The 18,073-nt window shown below is 42.8% G+C and overlaps 1 protein-coding gene across 2 annotated transcripts in view; it reads left to right on the top strand.

Annotated features, from left to right (window-relative positions):
- The first annotated feature begins 736 nt into the window (after positions 1–736).
- The window catches only part of CD109 (CD109 molecule), a 90,744-nt gene continuing 73,407 nt past the window's right edge, over positions 737–18,073 (top strand). Inside the window, exons 1-2 of one of the 2 annotated variants that reach the window (XM_032185348.1) lie at positions 737–819; positions 15,343–15,503. In XM_032185348.1, coding sequence (XP_032041239.1) covers positions 15,359–15,503 — 145 coding nt within the window. In that variant the 5' untranslated portion in view covers positions 737–819; positions 15,343–15,358. Of the gene's footprint in view, positions 820–14,930; positions 15,000–15,342; positions 15,504–18,073 lie in introns of those variants that run through there. The other variant, XM_032185347.1, reaches the window with a different exon arrangement.

Here is an 18,073-nt window from a genome sequence, read left to right as displayed (position 1 = left end):
ATATTCAGTTGTATCTGCACTAGGTAGATGCACTGGACTTGCAACTGGTAATTGAATGTGGCTCTGTGCTGGTCGTCCAGTATCTATGCAAATGTGAAGCAAACCAGAATTTCTGTTTCAGTTCTGGGGTTTAGCTTAAGAGTTTCTGTTGTATGTGAGTCAACCTTGCTTAGAAATTACTTTTATAACCCCAGCTACTGAATGAAAACCCAATGGCTTAATTCTGACAAAACACAGATCAAACATATTTTGCAACACTTTATGAAAAGTGAAGATGTATTTTACTGTACTTGAAGGCTTTGTGGTGTTTCACACACGCTGCAGACACCCTGCCTGGTCTTTCCAGTGAGGAAGGACATCTGAGGGGCTGCAGGCCACAAGTGCCGTGCTGCATCGTGGGGTCATGGAGGTGACAGTTTCCATCTACAAGTTGAACCCCAAGCTCTTTCTAGACTCCCCTCATCATAACAGAAGGCAAACACAGGACTTCAGGGTCTGGAACAGTCAACAAAGCTTTTCTTAAGCTTCCTCTTTTTTACCTCTCTTATTTCTTCTCACCAAGGCAAGGTGTATCTTAAATCTACTTACACCCTTGGTACAAGATAATACCAAAAAACCCTGCAGTAGCAAGGAACAGGAATTTCTCTGCCCTGCTGCCTCCTTCTCAGGTCTTGCTGACTCACTGGCGAATATTCCTCGCTTCACGACACTGCACCACAAGCAGCTTGACTGCAAGGCTGCAGCCACAGAGTCAAAAAAATGACACCCATAAATACCGATTTAGGAGTGTGTGAGGAGCACTGCCCTTTGTCACAGCAGGTAAGTGCATCACTCCTTACCCTCTGGAGGATGACTTTATGGATAGCTGTACATAAACGTGTGGTTTGCTTGTGCCTAGCCTACTGGGCTACAATGCTGCTTGTTCCTTGTGTTCTGCTCTGCCAGGCCCTGTGTCATACTCATGATGCAGCCCTGATGTGAAGGATTTGTGGTATTTTCTGATTTTATTTCTTTTTATTTTTGTAAAGGACTGCTATTTGTATTTAACCACTTGTGCCCTGGTTCCTTGGGATGCTGGATGCAGCTGTGCCCTGCACCAGGCTGACATGGGGAACAGCAGCACTCAGCACCTGCTTCCTGCGCCGTCTGGTCCCATAGTGTGAGGAAGGAGAACAACAAAGGTTTTCACTTCCTTTGCTGAATCCCACCGTGACGTTTCACATAATTAAGCTAAAAAGACACGCTGCAACCTATCTCATATTGAGCAGCAGATGGCTCCCTTTTCTCTGAAGTGCGGCTGGGGAAAGGAACTCAGCCCGTGCCATGGCTCCTTAGGGCCAGCGCTCACACTCGTTTAGCAGTGCAGGCATGCTAGGGCTGTGCTAACATAGGAAGTGGGCAGTTTTGTTTTATTTCTTGTTTTAAGCTGTTTAACACCATCTGTAGTAAATACTGTACTTGTTGTGGGTTGCTTGGAAGATGGAAGATGGGAAAAAGACCTGGGAAAATGCATCAGTAGTGATAACCTAAGTTGCAGCATTTCCTCACAGAGCAAGATAACGTCTGACTATTCTGTCAGGTTACAGGAAATAATTAAGAAGTTATCTGTTTCTGGGTTCATGCATCTTTTATTGGTATTTTGTTATTAATATTGCAATACACCCCTATTTACTTATTTAAAGAATCTGACTTCTGAAGTCATTTTTCAAGACAAGTAGAAGAAAGGAGCAGAGAACTACAGTTTGTACTCACACTATAATAATCAACAGGTTATTCTTAGGTAACTGGAAGTGACATAAGCAGAGTTCAGTCTTCTGTCTCATGCAGACTAAAGATTGAAATACCTTCTTTAAAACTTGTCTAAATCTCCTTATACTCAGTACCGTATAAAATATTATTATGTTCTAAATACCTAACAAGAATATTTATGTTTTTTAGCCAGAAATTTACAAAATGCAAGAATATTAAGGTATCAGACCACTTGGACACAAACACACATACAAAAAAAAAAAAAAGTAGAGATGCATATGCACACAGGCAAAAAATTCCATAGGTTTCCCACAAGAAAGGTTACAATCAGTCAAAAAGGAAAAGAATTAGGATGCCTTGAGCTGTGCAGTCCTTCTACTATAAAGCTGAATACAAAATCATTGCTAAATCATGCATAAGATGATGCTGACCAAATCAGAATTGTTTTATGTGACTCTGGCAGTACAACGTGTTTTCATCTGTCTGGAAGTATTCTGTCTGCTGCAAATGCTCCCTGTCACCATGGCTGTTCTTGCCTGGGGGTTTCTATTGGGAGGAGAGATGTTCATCCTGCCCACTCTTCTTGTCATTTGCCAGCAGAGGCAAGCCATGCAGTTTAATTTTGGGCATTGGCCATAGCTGCAGAAAGCTTGGGACTTTCCATAAGTCATCAGCAGTGCTTTCCGTTGGAAGGAAGGATGCACATATTGCATCCTCTACAGAGTACTCCTCTGGGTTGTGGGGCAGTGTAGGACTAGATTCAGAGAAGTGAATTCTGCTTTGCATACCTTAAATTTTAGTGTTGCCAGTTAAGCACAGGTAGGAAGCATAGGCAATCCGGCTGTTGAGACTTGGAGGTATTACTTAGAGGTAATACTTAGGGGTATTCTTCCCAGCAGAAATGTGAGTGGCAGTGATGTTGGACATTTCCTATTAAACAGCTGGCCTGTGTTCAGGACACTCATCTGTACGTGGAAACGAGGATTCATAGTTCTCCTCCATCAGTGGCATTTAGTTCTAGCTCTGAAGTGAATGCTGAACCTCAGGCAAGATAATACACGGGGGCTTTGTGGAATCTTCTTTATTTTTAACTGCAGTTGTTCCCTCATATACAGAAGCCATGAATGCCCTTAGGGAAAGGAACAGGTTCCCTGTCAGCTCTGCCCCTCTGCCCTGTGGACATGTTCTGTGTTTGCTGGGTTAGTGGCTTTAAATGCTTGGCTGTGGATATAGGGAATACTCAGGTATATGTGGGAGCTCACTAAGGAGAACAATTCTTTTGTCAGTGGGCTTATAAAAACATAAGAAAATTTTTAGTGTGCCAGACCAATGTCTATTTCCCTGAGTATCCTCTCTCTTACATTGGTCAATTTTTGGTCTGAATTTTTGGGTAGACCAAGTGCCAGGAGTTGGACTCAATGATCCTTATGGGTCCCTTCCAACTCAGGATATTCTATGATTCTATGATTCAATAGTGAGTGCTAGGAGAAGGACATGTACAGAGCAAATATAGGGTGATACATCCTCTGAGCAGTTTCTGCATGCTTGAATACACTGATTGGTGACTTCCTGAGCTGGAAGTGGCACCTCTGTATGCAACAGCCCTTGACAGATTTGTCTTTCATGAGTTTACATGGTCCTTTTTTGAACCCATGCGTATGTCCCGTGGCAAGGAGTTTCACAGCTGAACTGTGCTACAGAAAGGGGTATGCCTGTATGGTCTTAGACTCAGCATGCCCTGAGAGCAAATCTTACTCTCTGAATCCTTTGTGAAGACTTATCCCTCATTATGTGCCTGCCTAGTCATAGAAATGTTGGGCTTTAAGGCATTTTACCAGTGGAGAGTCAAATGCGGAAATACTAGGGATTTACAGATTTGAGGGTGCATCTTATAAATTGCAGAGGTGCACATAAATGTTGGACTTATGCTTTGAGCTGTGTGGTTCTGTTTTGTGAAACCATGCTTTTGTACCTGCCCAATGCCAGGCTAAAATGTTTTTTTCAGGTTACCACCCTGTGACGTGGCACATTATAATACCGCAGTATTGATGCTATCCAGCTCTGTGACACAACAAAATTAATCAGAATTATCCTGACATGAAATGAATGATGAGGATAAAAGATATTGTTGTCTCATGTTATCTCAGCACAGTTTTGTCCTGTTCTTGGTGGGAAAGCTTGCTGGGAACTTGATTGGTAGCCAGATTTGCCAAAGGCAACAAGTGCTCAAGAACATGCTGCAGCTACCACTTACATGTTTTCTAACTCTTTCTTTGAACATGGACTCTGTAATAAAAGCCAATGAATAAAATATTTCCAGTGAAGAAGAAACTCAGCTTAATCTAAGAAGTGCTGGTTTGTAATAGGAACTTGCATGGTCTGAATTTTTGGATAGACCTATGTGGTGCCAGGAGCTGGACTTGATGATCCTTATGGGTCCCTTCCAACTCGGAATATTCTGTGATTCTAGGATACTGTGATTTAACCCTAATTCATAAAATACTCCCTCAGATCTGTAAATCTGTAATTAATCAGTGAGAAATCCTGAAAAATACATTTATCTTGTCCATAACTAAGTAGATAATTTTTGCAGAGATTTCAGAAAGCTGGTTGGAGCCTGTTACACAGGACAGGGGTATGTGCTTTTTGTGCTCTAGGAACACAGTATGCCAGATAAGGGAGAGCCTGTGAATTAGGTATTTAATAACCGATAGTCTCTTGCATAACAGTAGATCTAGGAAACTTGAAAATGTGTGTAATAGTGCAGGACCCCTGTCTGACTTTGCTAGTGTTTGCTAGCAGTTTTCTAAGGAGGACAGAAGTAAGTCTGAAGGTTCTCAGAAGATGTTTGGTATCTAGCGGTGCCTGGCAAGAAGAAACAAACGTTGCAACAATAAAGACACTTCTCCAATATTGTTTTGAAAAATGTTGAATTTTGAAAGAGTAGATGTGATGACTTTTTCTTTTAGAAATTTATTACAATGTAGCTCAAAATTATGCCTCCAATTTGTCATGCTGTGCTCCTAAATTGATGGCAATTATAATATTTTAATAGAAGAATCATCTTTTTTTTTTTTTTTTTTTTGAATATATTTACACCTGGGGGATGTACATAATGTAAATAAGATGTATGTAAAAGCTTTGCCTAAAATACAATAGGACTATTCAAAAAAATATAAAATAAATAAAAAATAAAGGAAAGAAAGAAAAGGTGGTGGCTCTCATTCAATTAACTGCCAAAAAGCTGAGCAGGAATGGTCACAGGTCTATGGGGTCTCTCGGGGTCTCAGGGGTCTCAGTCACAAAGCCCTTGTCCTTTCTGCCCTGCCAGTTGGCTCCATGGCAGTCTTTCATAACCTCTGTATGTCTTTTAAATACCTACAAGTATTTCTCCTTCTAATTGCTGGGGGACATCAAGCCTCAAGGGCCAGACTTTTTTAAGGTTGATGCAAAGTTTATCAATACTTTCTTTGTGACCCACATCAGGGAGTAAGCCCTGGCTTGACTTGGTGTCGTCACATCTGCATTGCTTGGGATCACCCATGGGACAAGCTGTGCATGTACATGTTGAATTTAGGTCAGATCGATCACATAACCCTTTATACCTGCTCACTCTGGGCTCTTGCTAGTGTGCAACACACGCCGTGTATCCCAGCAGATGGGTCATTTGTCCCTTGCAACACCACAGGTGGCCGTGCCATGGCTCTACTCAAGCTCTGCTCAGAGGTCTACTTTGCACCATGCATTTGTGTTCTCATTTTTTTAATTATTATTATTATTATTTTTATTTTTATTTTTATTTTTATTTTTATTTTTATTTTTATTTATTTATTAGTTTTAGTTTTACATTTTAGGAAGCGTAGAGCTGTATTTAAGGCTCTCCCCTGGGAGCTGCCCCTCAGAAGTGGCTTATGGCATCCTGGGATCACATTGTTGTTGGGAAGAGCTGGAGATCACCCCATGAAGCCTGACAAACACATACTCCTGCTACGGGATTAACTGCTTGCTGTTAGTCAATCTACTTCAGGCATGCTGGGTGTAAATTTCTGCCATGCTTTACTGAGAGAGCCAAAATGGTGATATCATGGTATGTAGATGGACTCTGTTTCCTCACCACTAATTCCCATGTTGATTTTATTATGCGGTGCAGAAAAGCTGTTTGTCCTTCTGTCAATGCGTCTGCTTCATATACAAGGGGAAACAAAGGCAATAAAAGTTACTGTAACAACCTGGTTATTATTTGCATGTTTTTAATTAAGATGAAAATATATGAGCCTTGCAGTTATACAAAGGTAAAGTGAAGCTGAAAAATTGTAATAACTGTAGATGTAGTAAAGAATATAATTCCAATCTCTTGAGCTCTGTATCATCTCGCCAGCAGGTCTGGTTGCCTCTGTCCCTGTGGATAAAGCCCCAACTAACCTTGCCTGCTTACCCTGCTTTGAGCAGGAGTCAGATCCGGGGACATCCCAAGCTGCCTTCCACCCTGAGCCTTCTCTGTGACCCCTTTCAGGAAGAAAAAACACCATGCACACTAGATGTTTTAACTATGGGTGGCTTGGTTTGTTCGAAATATCTGAAGTAAACTACTGCTAAGGAACAAAATGAGGAGAAAAGAATCTCCCTGAACTGCTCTTAGTGGTCAGAAAAATCACAGGCTGAATCTTTAGCCTGAAGGCATGGCCAGGAGGCCTTAGAAAGCTGCCCAATATAGTATACATTTCAGACGTATTACAGCAATTGCCAAGCGTTCCTGTTGCTGCAGTAGGATTTGGAAAGATGTAGCTCTCGGGTCCACACCCTCATCATTTAAATAAACATGCCTGCCGCTTTGGGTGGTTGGCAATTGAACAAACAGTTGCTTTTTGAACAGCGTGAATGGATTTCCTATGGTGGCATTTCTGCAGGGCTAAGTTTATTTAGTTGTTGGCTTATTTGGTGACCTGAAACATGAAACCTTTGCTTAAGTCCTTAATCACCCAGATTGGACTCCCGGCCCTCCCTCCTTTCCTGGAGGCAGTATGCGGTGAGTTAGTCCTCAGGGGGAGGCAACCAGTATTTACCTTTGTCTAAACTAAACGTTTTATAAACGGTTGGAGTGTAGTTTTTGAAAAATCATTTTTTAATCACTTCTGGCTATAGGAGCCGTTTTAGTCACTACAGAAACTGGTTCTGTAAGAGACAACTCCTGTAACGTGAGGTTTTGGGATTGTCAAATGGATGCCATCTAAAACAGGCTGCCCTTCTAAGAGGATTTACCTACACACTTACTGTCTACCTACCTCTACTCCAAATAACTATTGCTTCTTGATGCCATGGTGGAGTGGGTTAGAAAGGATATTTTTTTTCTCCTCAAAAAGAGGTTGCCATTTGATTAAAAGGAAGGAAAAAGAAAAAGACAAACTTAAACACAGACACAGTTTTAGCTGTTGACCAGTTTCCAGTGAGAAAGTTTGTTTTTCATTTTTAGAAAAAAAAAATTAAAAACGGCTGTGTGCAAGAGACCATGTGATCATGTCCTAGAAAACTTTTCATTTTTAACAACTACTTCTAATTCTGTCTTTTTTTTTTTTTTTTTTTTTTTTTCTGGTGTTGACCTTTTCTGGAAATGCTGAGATGGAGAAAACCAGGACTGAAATAGTATAGCCTCCACCAATGTTAGGTGCTTTTCTTTCCCTCTTGTCAATTCTATTTAACTTCTTTGGGAGCAGCCCTTCTATCGTTTCTGGGATATGTTCTTGTTTTTTTGTGTATAGTTTTGGCCTCTTGGCTTAAGAGCAACCTCATGGATTTTTTGTTATACTTCTTGGAGATCACGTAGCCCAATCTTCTGTGTATGGTGAAATACAGAATTTCAATGAGTTACACCTCTGCTCAGCCTACTTACTTGGTTTAAGCTTTCAGAAAGGCATTCAGGTTTGATGGGAAGACATAGAAAGAAGCAGAAGCCACCACTTTCCTTGGTGGTGTGCTGAGGAAGCAAATTCACCTCTGAGCCTCATATCTAACTCGCATTTGATTGACTTTAACTTTTGAACACCAGTTCTTTTTAAACTTTTCTCCCATAGAGAATACCCGATATATTTTATTCCCATTAAAGTGTCATGAAGGCCCCTTTCAGTCTTCTTTCTGATGAGTTAAACTATGCATCTCTTTAGTGGGGTGGTTTAGGGCATTGCCTCCACACCTTGAATTACTTTTGTGTTAAATGTGGGGAATGAGGTTTGTCTACACTATGAGTTGCTTTGAGGTCAGTCTGCTTTTAAAGAGAAGCTGCCTCCGCCTACAAGAATATGCAGTGGTCTACAAAACAAGCTGCTGCACTAACATCCCTTCTTTTTTCTGGGTGTATGAATGTAGTAAATAGTTAATACAGAACGACACGTTCATTAAAAATGACAGTTTTTCTGTACTTAACTAAAAGTCAAGCTATAATGTATGAATGGATGCATTCCAGAAAGCAGTGATATACTACTCTATGACATTGTGGAAACACTGGTTTTAGAAATTCCTTTTTTAAGAGCTCTAATTTAAATTTACAATTTAATTGTAGGCTATAGTTCAGGATAATTGAATCCTCAGGGAGTTATTTCCTTCTTTAAAGTGCATCAGTGTTAATGTACGCTAAATTGCTTAATAAAAAAATGAATTTTTCTTGGCCATTTCAGCAGTATTTACCACAAAGAGAGTGGGGGTGACACAGGCCTTTTAAAAACACTCAAAAAGCAAAGGGAATAAGGGTGGCTAAGTCAAAATGATTAATGCATCTTGGTAAATGTGATTTCATTGCATACAGCTGTAAAAAAATACTGCCCTGGGAAAACAGAGTTCTGTGGGCAACCTGGCATCATTTGTAAAAGTTTGTAATTTCTTTCACTTTCATTGAAACAGCGTGTTTGTGCAGGTTTTTGCATGTCCCTACTGTAGGGTTGAACAGACAGAGAAAAATGAAGGTGTAACTACTGCCTTGCAATAAAAAGGCATTGTGTGAACCTGCTTCCTAAAACCTGTTCTGCTTATCATATCAGGTAAGATACAGCACATCAGTCAGAGGTAAGGGGCTAAATGCAAACAATGCAAACAATGCAAACTCAGTTCTTTGTATCAAAATTACAGAGATCTGTGTGCTAGGGAGAATAAAATTCTGGGTTAATCCTGACCCTGCTGAAGGGGATGATTTCAGTGCCATTGATTTCTGTGATGCCAAGAGTCTACTTTTGGGAGACCTCCAAAGGAAATCTGAAAATTCAGCCTGTTACAGATACCACAACTCCTTGCACAATGGAGGTCCTTCAGCACGTCAGGAACAAGAAGAAGGCTCATTTCCTTGTAGTCCATTGTCGTTCACTAACATCCACCAACTGCCAAGAACTGTTCTGCGAAAAACAGAGGACAAGGTCCTCATTTTACTTCCATTATGGTCCTTATGCACTACTCAGTCAGCTCAAAAGGGCTGTAAGGGCAGGGAGCAGGTAACTGAGGACTATTTTTGCTGTAGGCAAACTCCTACGTGTCGTGAAACAGTCCAGTGGAGAGCCCGTTCATTCCTGCACTGGATCCATGGCTAAAAAAAGCGTGTCCAGAAATTAATCTTGTTCTGGCTGCCGGGGGATGGCTCAGGGGAATGGCAGCGAGCAGACTGATGCTTAGAATAGCTCTCAGCTTTCTCCAACTCTTTTTTTTTTTTTTTTTTTTTCTTTTTCCCCTGGAGATTCAAATGTTCTCTAGGTAAAGTCTAGAGAAGGAATACAGGAAAACATCATAAAAGCACTCTGTCCCACTGCTAGCTCCATGCTGGTGGCTGGCTCACCTCAAACAGACAATCTATAGTCTATTTTGTGCATCAACAGTTTTGACATGATTCTCAGAGTTTTTGTTTGAAAGGGAGATATATCCCAAACATGGCTTATTATTGAAATTTAGTAATTGTTATTATTTGAATTTTTTAGAGCTCCTTTTTTATGCTAGCATTGTTACAATGTTATTTTTTTTTTTTTTCAGGCACCCGGAACCTTCTGTATTTTCCAAGGTTTATTAAACCTCAGCACAAATAATTCAGATAGTGCGGTCTAATGTACCCCAGTAGAAGCTGTACTGTGCTGCAGATTTAAAATGTTCCCTGCTAATAGTTACTGTGTAGCAAATTCCCTTTGGTATTTTGGTACTCAGCAATTTGGCTTGGAGAAGTTTAACTTTGAAGAAAATGCTGGAAGAAGGATTAAGCTTTTATTTTTCAAGAGTAGCAGCTACTTTGCTCCAGTGACAGGTCTTGCAGCAAACAGTCAATAGTCATTTGTAGATTTGCTCATCAGACTTCCACATTTTCCATTGTGTAATTTTATCATTCCTTCTTTAATTCCCCATCTTTCTGTATCTCATTTCTAAAAGTGAATCTCTCAAAACCTCATAAAGTCTTAGCCCTCATACCCTTATACATCTGATGCATTTCCTAAAAGACAGAGCTTTATTTTTTTGGCGTATTTCAAAGCACAGATTGAATATGATGCGATAATACAATGTTTACAGCTTTGATCACATTTTTGATGGGTATGATTAAAATGTATGCAAGCATTTTAATAACAAAAATATCATGAAAATATAAACATAATTCTAAGAGAATAGGATCTTTTTATGCTATATTAACAATGAAGAAGCTTCTCTTCTATTTGGACATTCTCTCTGCTTGTTTGTTCTCATACCAATCTTTGAAAAACAGAAAAAAAATCTGATCTCTTCAAACAGGCCTTGATCCAAAGGTTATACAAAATAATATCTATATTAACTTACATATTTATATTATATAATATTTATATAATATATGTTTGATTCATTGAATTCTCAGTTAGGACACTTATGTTATAGTTATGTATTCTGGAGGTAACGATGTATTTCAACTACTTGTCTTGACTCCCTTTTTAGACGTTCAACAGAAGCTGGTACTTGTAGGATGGGATTCACTTGGTTAATTTAGAAGCCACTTTTAAATGTCTCTCATTCAAATGTAGGTATCATAACGGGTCACATAAGCATGGTCTGAAGAGTGCCTACTTCTCTCCATTGACTATTCATTGTATTTAAATAACAAGTTGTAGACAATAGAGTCCACATTTGACCAGGTGAATCCTACCCTCTATGCCTGGAGTAACAGTTCAAGTTGGCAGTGGATTTACAAATGTCAGTATTTATCAAGAGAGATGTCTTCAGGTACTAGGAATAAAGATACTAATTGCAGTGCAGACCAGTTTTTCATGAAACTCCACCCTGATAGCTCTGGGCAAGTTTCAGTGCACGGCACGCCCTTCGTCAGCGTAGCATAAAACATTTTGACACATTCCATCATCAGAGCCTGCATCAGAAGTGTTATTACTGAGCACTTCTGTGAGAGCTTTATATCCTATGCTCCTGTCAGTGCTTTCCAGCAAATGCAAATTCTTCAGGCTTACATCTAAGCAAGGAATGTGCCCTCCTAATACCATGGAATGATCTTCCACCTACCTATTTGTGGTATTCATTATAATTTTTGCTCACTTGCTGTGAGTGATAAAACAGACTTTTGCATCCTTACTAGTTCCGTGAGTCGCTGAAACACAGTTTCTTTTAGGACCTCATCCAAAGCCTACTGAGAGTAATTAAAAGATTTATCCATCACCTAAATGAGCTCTATTTCAGGCCTTGAGTTCAGTGATGCATAAGGCAACTGGCTAAGCTTTTGAAAAGATAAAATATTGTGCTGGAAGAGATGATAGTGATCTTCTAGTTCAAATTTCCACATAGCAGAGCCCTTCAGATTTCCTTGAATTTGTCTCATTTCATGGAAACATGCTTTGTTTGCACCAAAATGCCTGCTGAATCCAGCTGTATGTCTGACCAGCCAAATTCACTGGCTAATGCTAAAACCAGGATGGGGCATTGACCATTCAAGCCCTTGCTGCTGTAATTCCCCAGTATTTTAAGGACTGTAGCGGTTAGGTTTTTGCCTTTACCAAACAGTACTGTTTTCTTCATGTGATATTGGAGAAAAACAGACCTTGCTGTGCATGTGTTTATTTCCAGACAGCCTGCACACAATTTGTAGTGTTTGGTAGGTGCTGTGATCCTTCTTATTTACCAAGGCAGAAGCTGCTTTCTAGACCCATTCAGGAATCATTCCAGTTTGCTGTACTTACATAAACACATTTTTACTTAGCTTATTCCTGGGCCACAACTCAAAGGTGTGATTTCAGCTTGTACTGATATGCATATTCAAGTTAGATTTAAACTAAATCGCACAGGAGCAGACAACAGCATAATTGTGAGCTGCCTGAGAATGTAGCCAGTGATATAGATGAGTTTTGCAGATTTATAAGCTCTGTTTGTCAGGGAACACAAAAGATTAGCAAAATTAGAGAGATTAATGTTGTTAGAAGTGAAATTTTCATTATGATGACATATCACAGATCAGTAAAACTTGAGTCTCATAATGTTTACTTAATTCCAAAACGTGAAAATGAACAGAGAAGGATTTTTCAGCTTGCTTTCCTGGTTGGCATACTGAACACAATGACAACCTGTTTTACCCTCCCAAATTGTGTCTCCAGAGTATCCACTTCACTGGCTTGGAGCAGTTGAAGGTTATTAAGACCTTTCATGCTAGGTTATATGCTTTCAGAATTATTCCTAATATGCAGAAGTCTGATCCAAAACAGCTTTTCCTCACATGGTGCTCTCAATAAGTTGCTGTGCAGTTCCCTGCTTCCAGTTCTGTGCACAAATTACTCTCCCAGGTGTTTCTCAGAGCCAGGCATTTAAAACCTCATTTAGCCCCGAGACATTGCCAAATGGTTGCTTCCATGGTCTCGAAAATGATGTGTATTTGGGCTAAGGTATTTTGTTTAGCTGAAGACAGATATCCCAGCAATTTAATAAGAGTAATAATTTTTGTCTGCCTGTTCTGAGCAGACTGATTTTTTTTTTCAGCTGAGGATGTTTTGTACTGTACCACAGAAGCCAGTGGGTATGCAAAAGCTTTTCAAATCTAGGCATCCCTATGTTTAAATTTGACCAATTTATTGCAAACTCAAGTGCCGCTTGTTTTTGTTTGAGTTACCAGTCTGAGCTAGATCAAACTAATTAGTGGCATGTAACTGCATAACAAGAGCCTAGCGTACACAGCCGTAAATGGAAACGAGCAGATTAACAGAGTGAAGGGGGATGGGACAGTCCTGTAATCAGTAAGGCTGTGTGATAAATTACATTTACCTGAAGTACAAGTCAGGACCGACTGAACATGTAGTTTAATACTTACTGAGCATGAACAGGGTACTGGCTCAGCCCAATGCTCTCTAAGTATGCTTATTTTCTAATTTCTCTGGAGTCATTGTTATTTTTTCTGCAGTTGTCAGTGAGAGAGTGTGTGCAGAGGAAGCCTGAGATACGTGTTGTAATTATAGCGTACACTCTCTATAGGGCTGAAGGTGGCTTAAAATCTCCTTATTTTATCTTGTATCTGCTCATACTCCACAGTTTCCTATTTACCCATCTACATACTGTGCTGATAGCCTTCGGTGGGGCTGTGTGGCATGATTCCACCAGAGGGAACTCCAGGTAGGATTAGGATGGGATTGAAGGGATACGTCCAGGGAAGTCAGAGCTTCAGAGATCTCCAAGTAGTGGGATGGTCCAGTATTTATTTAGCCTCTCTGAGTGCCTGGAAGTACCTTTAAGAAATGGAGCTTGACTGTTGTTGCGGGATGGCATCAAGCACTTAATTTCTGTTTATCCATATCTTAACGGAGTTAAATTTATTCAGCACAGATGAAGTTGTAAGGTTAATAATCCTTTTATTCTCTTACTTCCTACTGTAGGATTTCTTTATTACTATTTTAGTAGAATAAGAGATCAAATACATTTGCAAAAAGTATATTTAAATAACTAGCCCTTGGGAAAAAAATGTGGCTCCACAATACTGTTGCACAACTGGGCAAAATCTGTGTCATTTGCAAGCGTTTTCATTAATGGACTTTCAGGCCACATCCATACTAATGAATCAAACAGTGCCAGCAAATGTTCTTGGGACTGGAAGTTCATTGTCTCAGCCTCAAGCTGTCCTTGGCACGGTTGTGCTCTGGCCAGCCAGTGCTCTCCTGCAAAATCCCTCGTACTGCTGTGGAGCTGTCCTTGGAAGGATGTTTCCATGTGGCCACCCTCTTTTGGAGACTGAGAGAACTACCCAGTGTTGGCAGGTATGGTGGAGTGACGGCTGGTCCTGGTGCCAGAGACTGGCAACGTGTGTGCTAGCGGTGGCTTGACCACCGCAGGCTGCGGTGCTCGGGATGCAGCCCTACTCGTAAGCACGTTTCCACCATCCCCATGAAAGGCAGAGCCGGGGACCGTTCCTCTTCCCTGCCTGTTTCTCAGGAGCAGCGAGTTAAGGACTGACAAACAACAAGAGCAAACATCTCCCAAACCCTGCCTCGGCACGCAGCTTTCCCAGGCGCGGAGCTGCCAGGGCCGACCTCCCCGGCACCAGCCACGCTTGCAGTGCCGCCAGCCCTCTGGGGCCTACAGAGGCGGCACCCGTGGAAGCGAAGAAAACCAAACTGAGCGATGTTGGAAGACTGCATGGCCGCCTGAGAGACTGTTAGAGCGGGGCGTGTGCGTGTGCTCATGGTGTTTGCTGCTCACGTGTGATTTCCCTAAGGACAAAACACGAAGAGAGGTTTCTCCCTGGGACTACAGGTGCGGTGCGTGTGACACGGGGAGTGCCAGGCGGCACTTCTGACGGCTCCTTCTGAATCTCTAAACGCCAGAGAGGCTGCAGATGAATCACTGCGAGCCGTGCCTAGCCCACACAGTTATCACAACATCCCACGGCAGCTGGAGCTCACCCGAGCTTCTCCTGCGCCCGACAGCGCCTTGAGACCCGACTTCACTTTGCAGCCAGCGGGCGCAGCCCCCAGCGCCCCACCAGCCCCGGCTCCCCCGAGCCCTGCGCCCCCGCAGCCCCGGCTCCAGCCCCGGGGAGCCGCCGCCGCCCGGGCGGGGGCTGCAGGCGGGGCCGAGCCCCCCGGTGCCGGCCTCGGGACCGCCCCTGGGGCCGCTCCTGCGGCTGCCGCCGCCGCCGCCGGGCCGTGAGTCAGGCCGGGGCCGGGCGGCCTCTCCCCGCCCTCCGCGCCCGGCCAGGCGCCTCCCGGGCAGCTCGGACGGAGCGACATGGCGCGGAGCCGCCTCCTCCTCCTCATCTTCCTCCTCTGCGGCTCCGCCGAGGCCGGGTACGTGGGGCCGGGGGGCAGGCAGGGAGCCGGCCGGCGGTGGGGTCCCCGGGGGTGCCCGGGGGGCATCGCTCCCCACCCCCCCAGGGCTGCGGCTCGGGAGGGAGGAGGGCTGGGGGCTACACCGCGCTCCCCGCCCTTTCTCCCTCTGCCCGGTTGGTTTTTCCAACCCAAATGCATTGGGACGGGTTGCCCGGGGAGGTGGTGGAGTCGCCGTCCCTGGGGATGTTCAAGGAAAGGCTGGACGTGGTGCTTAGGGACAGGGTGATGCTGGTGGTAGGGGGGTGGTTGGAGCAGGTGATCGTGGAGGTGCTTTCCAACCTTGATGGTTCTGTGATTCCAGACCCACGTTCCTGGTGATGGTCCCCTGGAACATCAGACCTGGAGCAAGCATGACCATCGGGGTGGCTCTGCTGCCGGGCAGCCCGCCGCAGGTCACTGTGAGGGGAGAGGTGACCAGAGACAACAGGACCATCCTGAGCAGGGAAATGGTCTTTGAGAAAGGTAGGGTAGCGGCGCTGTCCTCTTCCACTTCTTCCACAAAGTATCGCGGCTCCTAAATGGTACTAAAATGCAGACTTTTTTTGTTACCTAGTGGGGTGCAATATTGGGAAGGCAGTCGTGTGCGCTGCTGGCTGTGTGTGCAGGTGGATAATGAGGGGTTTGTGTGGGTGTCCCAACTCACTGTAAACTCTAAAAATAGTCAGATGTTGGTGAAGTGTTGTGGGATCTCTGAGGTGCCCCAAGGCACTCTGGTTAGTGTCATCAGGCCACCAAAGACGATGGTGAAGAAGCCGCCTGTCTCACTGAAAGACTTGCTGTTAAGGTGCAAGCTAGGAGCATGTGAAAGGATGGTAAGTGTGAAACAATTCGATAGAGCATCTGGGCACAGCTGCTGCTGGTGCCCTAAGAAAAGGAGAACCTGAATTCAAGAAGAAAGCGGGGGTCACCTTCAAATGCTGTCACTTGGAAGCTTCCTGTGGTTGTGGAATTAAAAAAAATTAAGGCTCAAGAACTGAATTGTGGGTCAGCTTGGGGGACTGAAGCTAAGTAAACCCTAGAGCAGCCTGATCTAGTTCTATGCCCCCGTTGTGGTGTTAGGGGACGTTGTGGCAGGTCTGAGTAGTTGGAGGACTGAGATATCCTGGTCACTGCTACTTTTTGTAAACTCCTGCTGTGAACAGAAGCATAAAAATGTATCCCTGGAGAACAGCCCTCACAGGAAAGAAAATCTTTTGTCTGGATAAGCCAGCTTTCAAAGTGCTCTTAGTATGAAGCAATATAAATGACACCCATTTTATTTGCCAAAACTGGAGTCGGGACAGTATGAGGTCCTAGAAAAATCTACACTGCTGTAATGAACTTTCTCCTTGCTGCTGTCAACTAATATTTCAATTAAGGAATTACAGTTAATGCAGATGCCTTAATTGTAAGCATCACACCTCCATTTCAAAGGCTTCAAAGAGAGCCTACCTCTCTTGACAATCTGTGTAGAAGGCTGAAGCTTTATATATGCCTGCCTAGCTAATGGAATGATGCTTGAAAACTGAGTTGCTGATGTTAGAGGAAATGGTAGATGAACAGTAAGAGGCATGGCACTGTATCAGACAGAGGAAAGAGTATATAGAATCATAGAATCTTTTAGGTTGGAAAAGACCTCTAAGATCATCAAGTCCAACCGTTAATGTTGCACTGCCAAATCTGCCACTGAGCCATGTCCCTAAGCACCACAGCTACGCGTCTTTGGAATACCTCCAGGGATGGTGACTCACCCACTCCCCTGGGCAGCCAGTTCTAATGCTTCACAACCATTTCAGTGAAGAAATTTTTCCTAATATCCAACCTAAATCTCCCCTGGAGTAACTTAAGGCCATTTCCTCTTGTCATATCACTTGGTGCTTGGGAGAAGAGGCTGATCCCCGCCTCACTGTAGTCTCGTTTAAGGTAAAAATGTAGAGTGCAATAAGGTCTTCCCTGAGCTTCCTTTTCTCCAGGCTAAGCAACCCCAGCTCCCTTAGCTGCTCTTTGTAAAACTTGTTCTCTAGACCCTTCACCAGCTTTGTTGCCCTTGTTTGGAGACACTCCAGCACCTCAATGTCCTTCTGGCTGACAGGGGTCCAAATCTGAACGTAGTATTCAAGATGTGGCAAGTGTGTTACTTAAAGTGCATATACTGATTATACTTACTAACTGATTATACTTAACTAGAATGTTAATCCTTAACATTCTATGTAATTTTTAAATATATATATATATAATTTGATGAATAGAACAGCAAAAAAAAAAAAAAAACGGTACTGAGCACACAGTGTATTTCTGCTTGTGAAAAAAAAAATTGTATGTGAACATCCATTCTTTAGAAGTCAAGTGATATAATTTGTTAGTCATTTTTTCTCTGTGAAGAAGTATGTAAGCAGAACTGTTAAGGGTCAGGAGCAAGGGAACTGCCCTGTAACAGAGGATGTGGTGTTGAGGGTGTGTATCCTCAGATGCTACAGGATCAATTGTGAATAGAGTTACTGAGAGGGAAAGCATTTTGTCCAAATAAGACTTTAAATCTTTAGCTTGTTTTCTGAAGAATAAAATGATCTTAAGGTAAAATGTGTAGCAATAGTGCTGTAGTTATGCTAGTCTGAGAATTTAACTGAAGCAAGGCCTGGGGAGGTTTTATTAGGCCAGCTGCTGCAATTGAAGGCAAAAATCCAAATATCTCCAGGCACACAGAATCTTCTTTAAATGACATCACTGCTGCATATATTAGTGCCCAGAAAATGTTGCTTTATCTGTCATTTGGGCCTGTTAGGTTACACAGAGTGGCTGATACAGAGGTATTAGTATTCCTGTGGTGCACATGAGCTTGGGAAGTGTTTTTACCATGTGTCTGTGCAAAATAAGGATTAAAGGAGGCAGGGTGTACCTACAGTTCTTGACTGTGGTAAATATCCAGGCAGCTGTGACTGCTTGCCTGCCTTGGTTAGAGCACAGCATTCAGTGACAGTGTTGCCAAAGGTGGCTGAATTGTGCTCTGTATTTTGCCTTGCGGGGCTGCAGCAAAAGCAGGTGGCTTACTGCTT

The sequence above is a fragment of the Aythya fuligula genome, chromosome 3 (assembly GCF_009819795.1).
Source record: "Aythya fuligula isolate bAytFul2 chromosome 3, bAytFul2.pri, whole genome shotgun sequence".
NCBI lineage: Eukaryota > Metazoa > Chordata > Aves > Anseriformes > Anatidae > Aythya > Aythya fuligula.
This window is presented reverse-complemented; position numbering and strand designations above follow the sequence as displayed.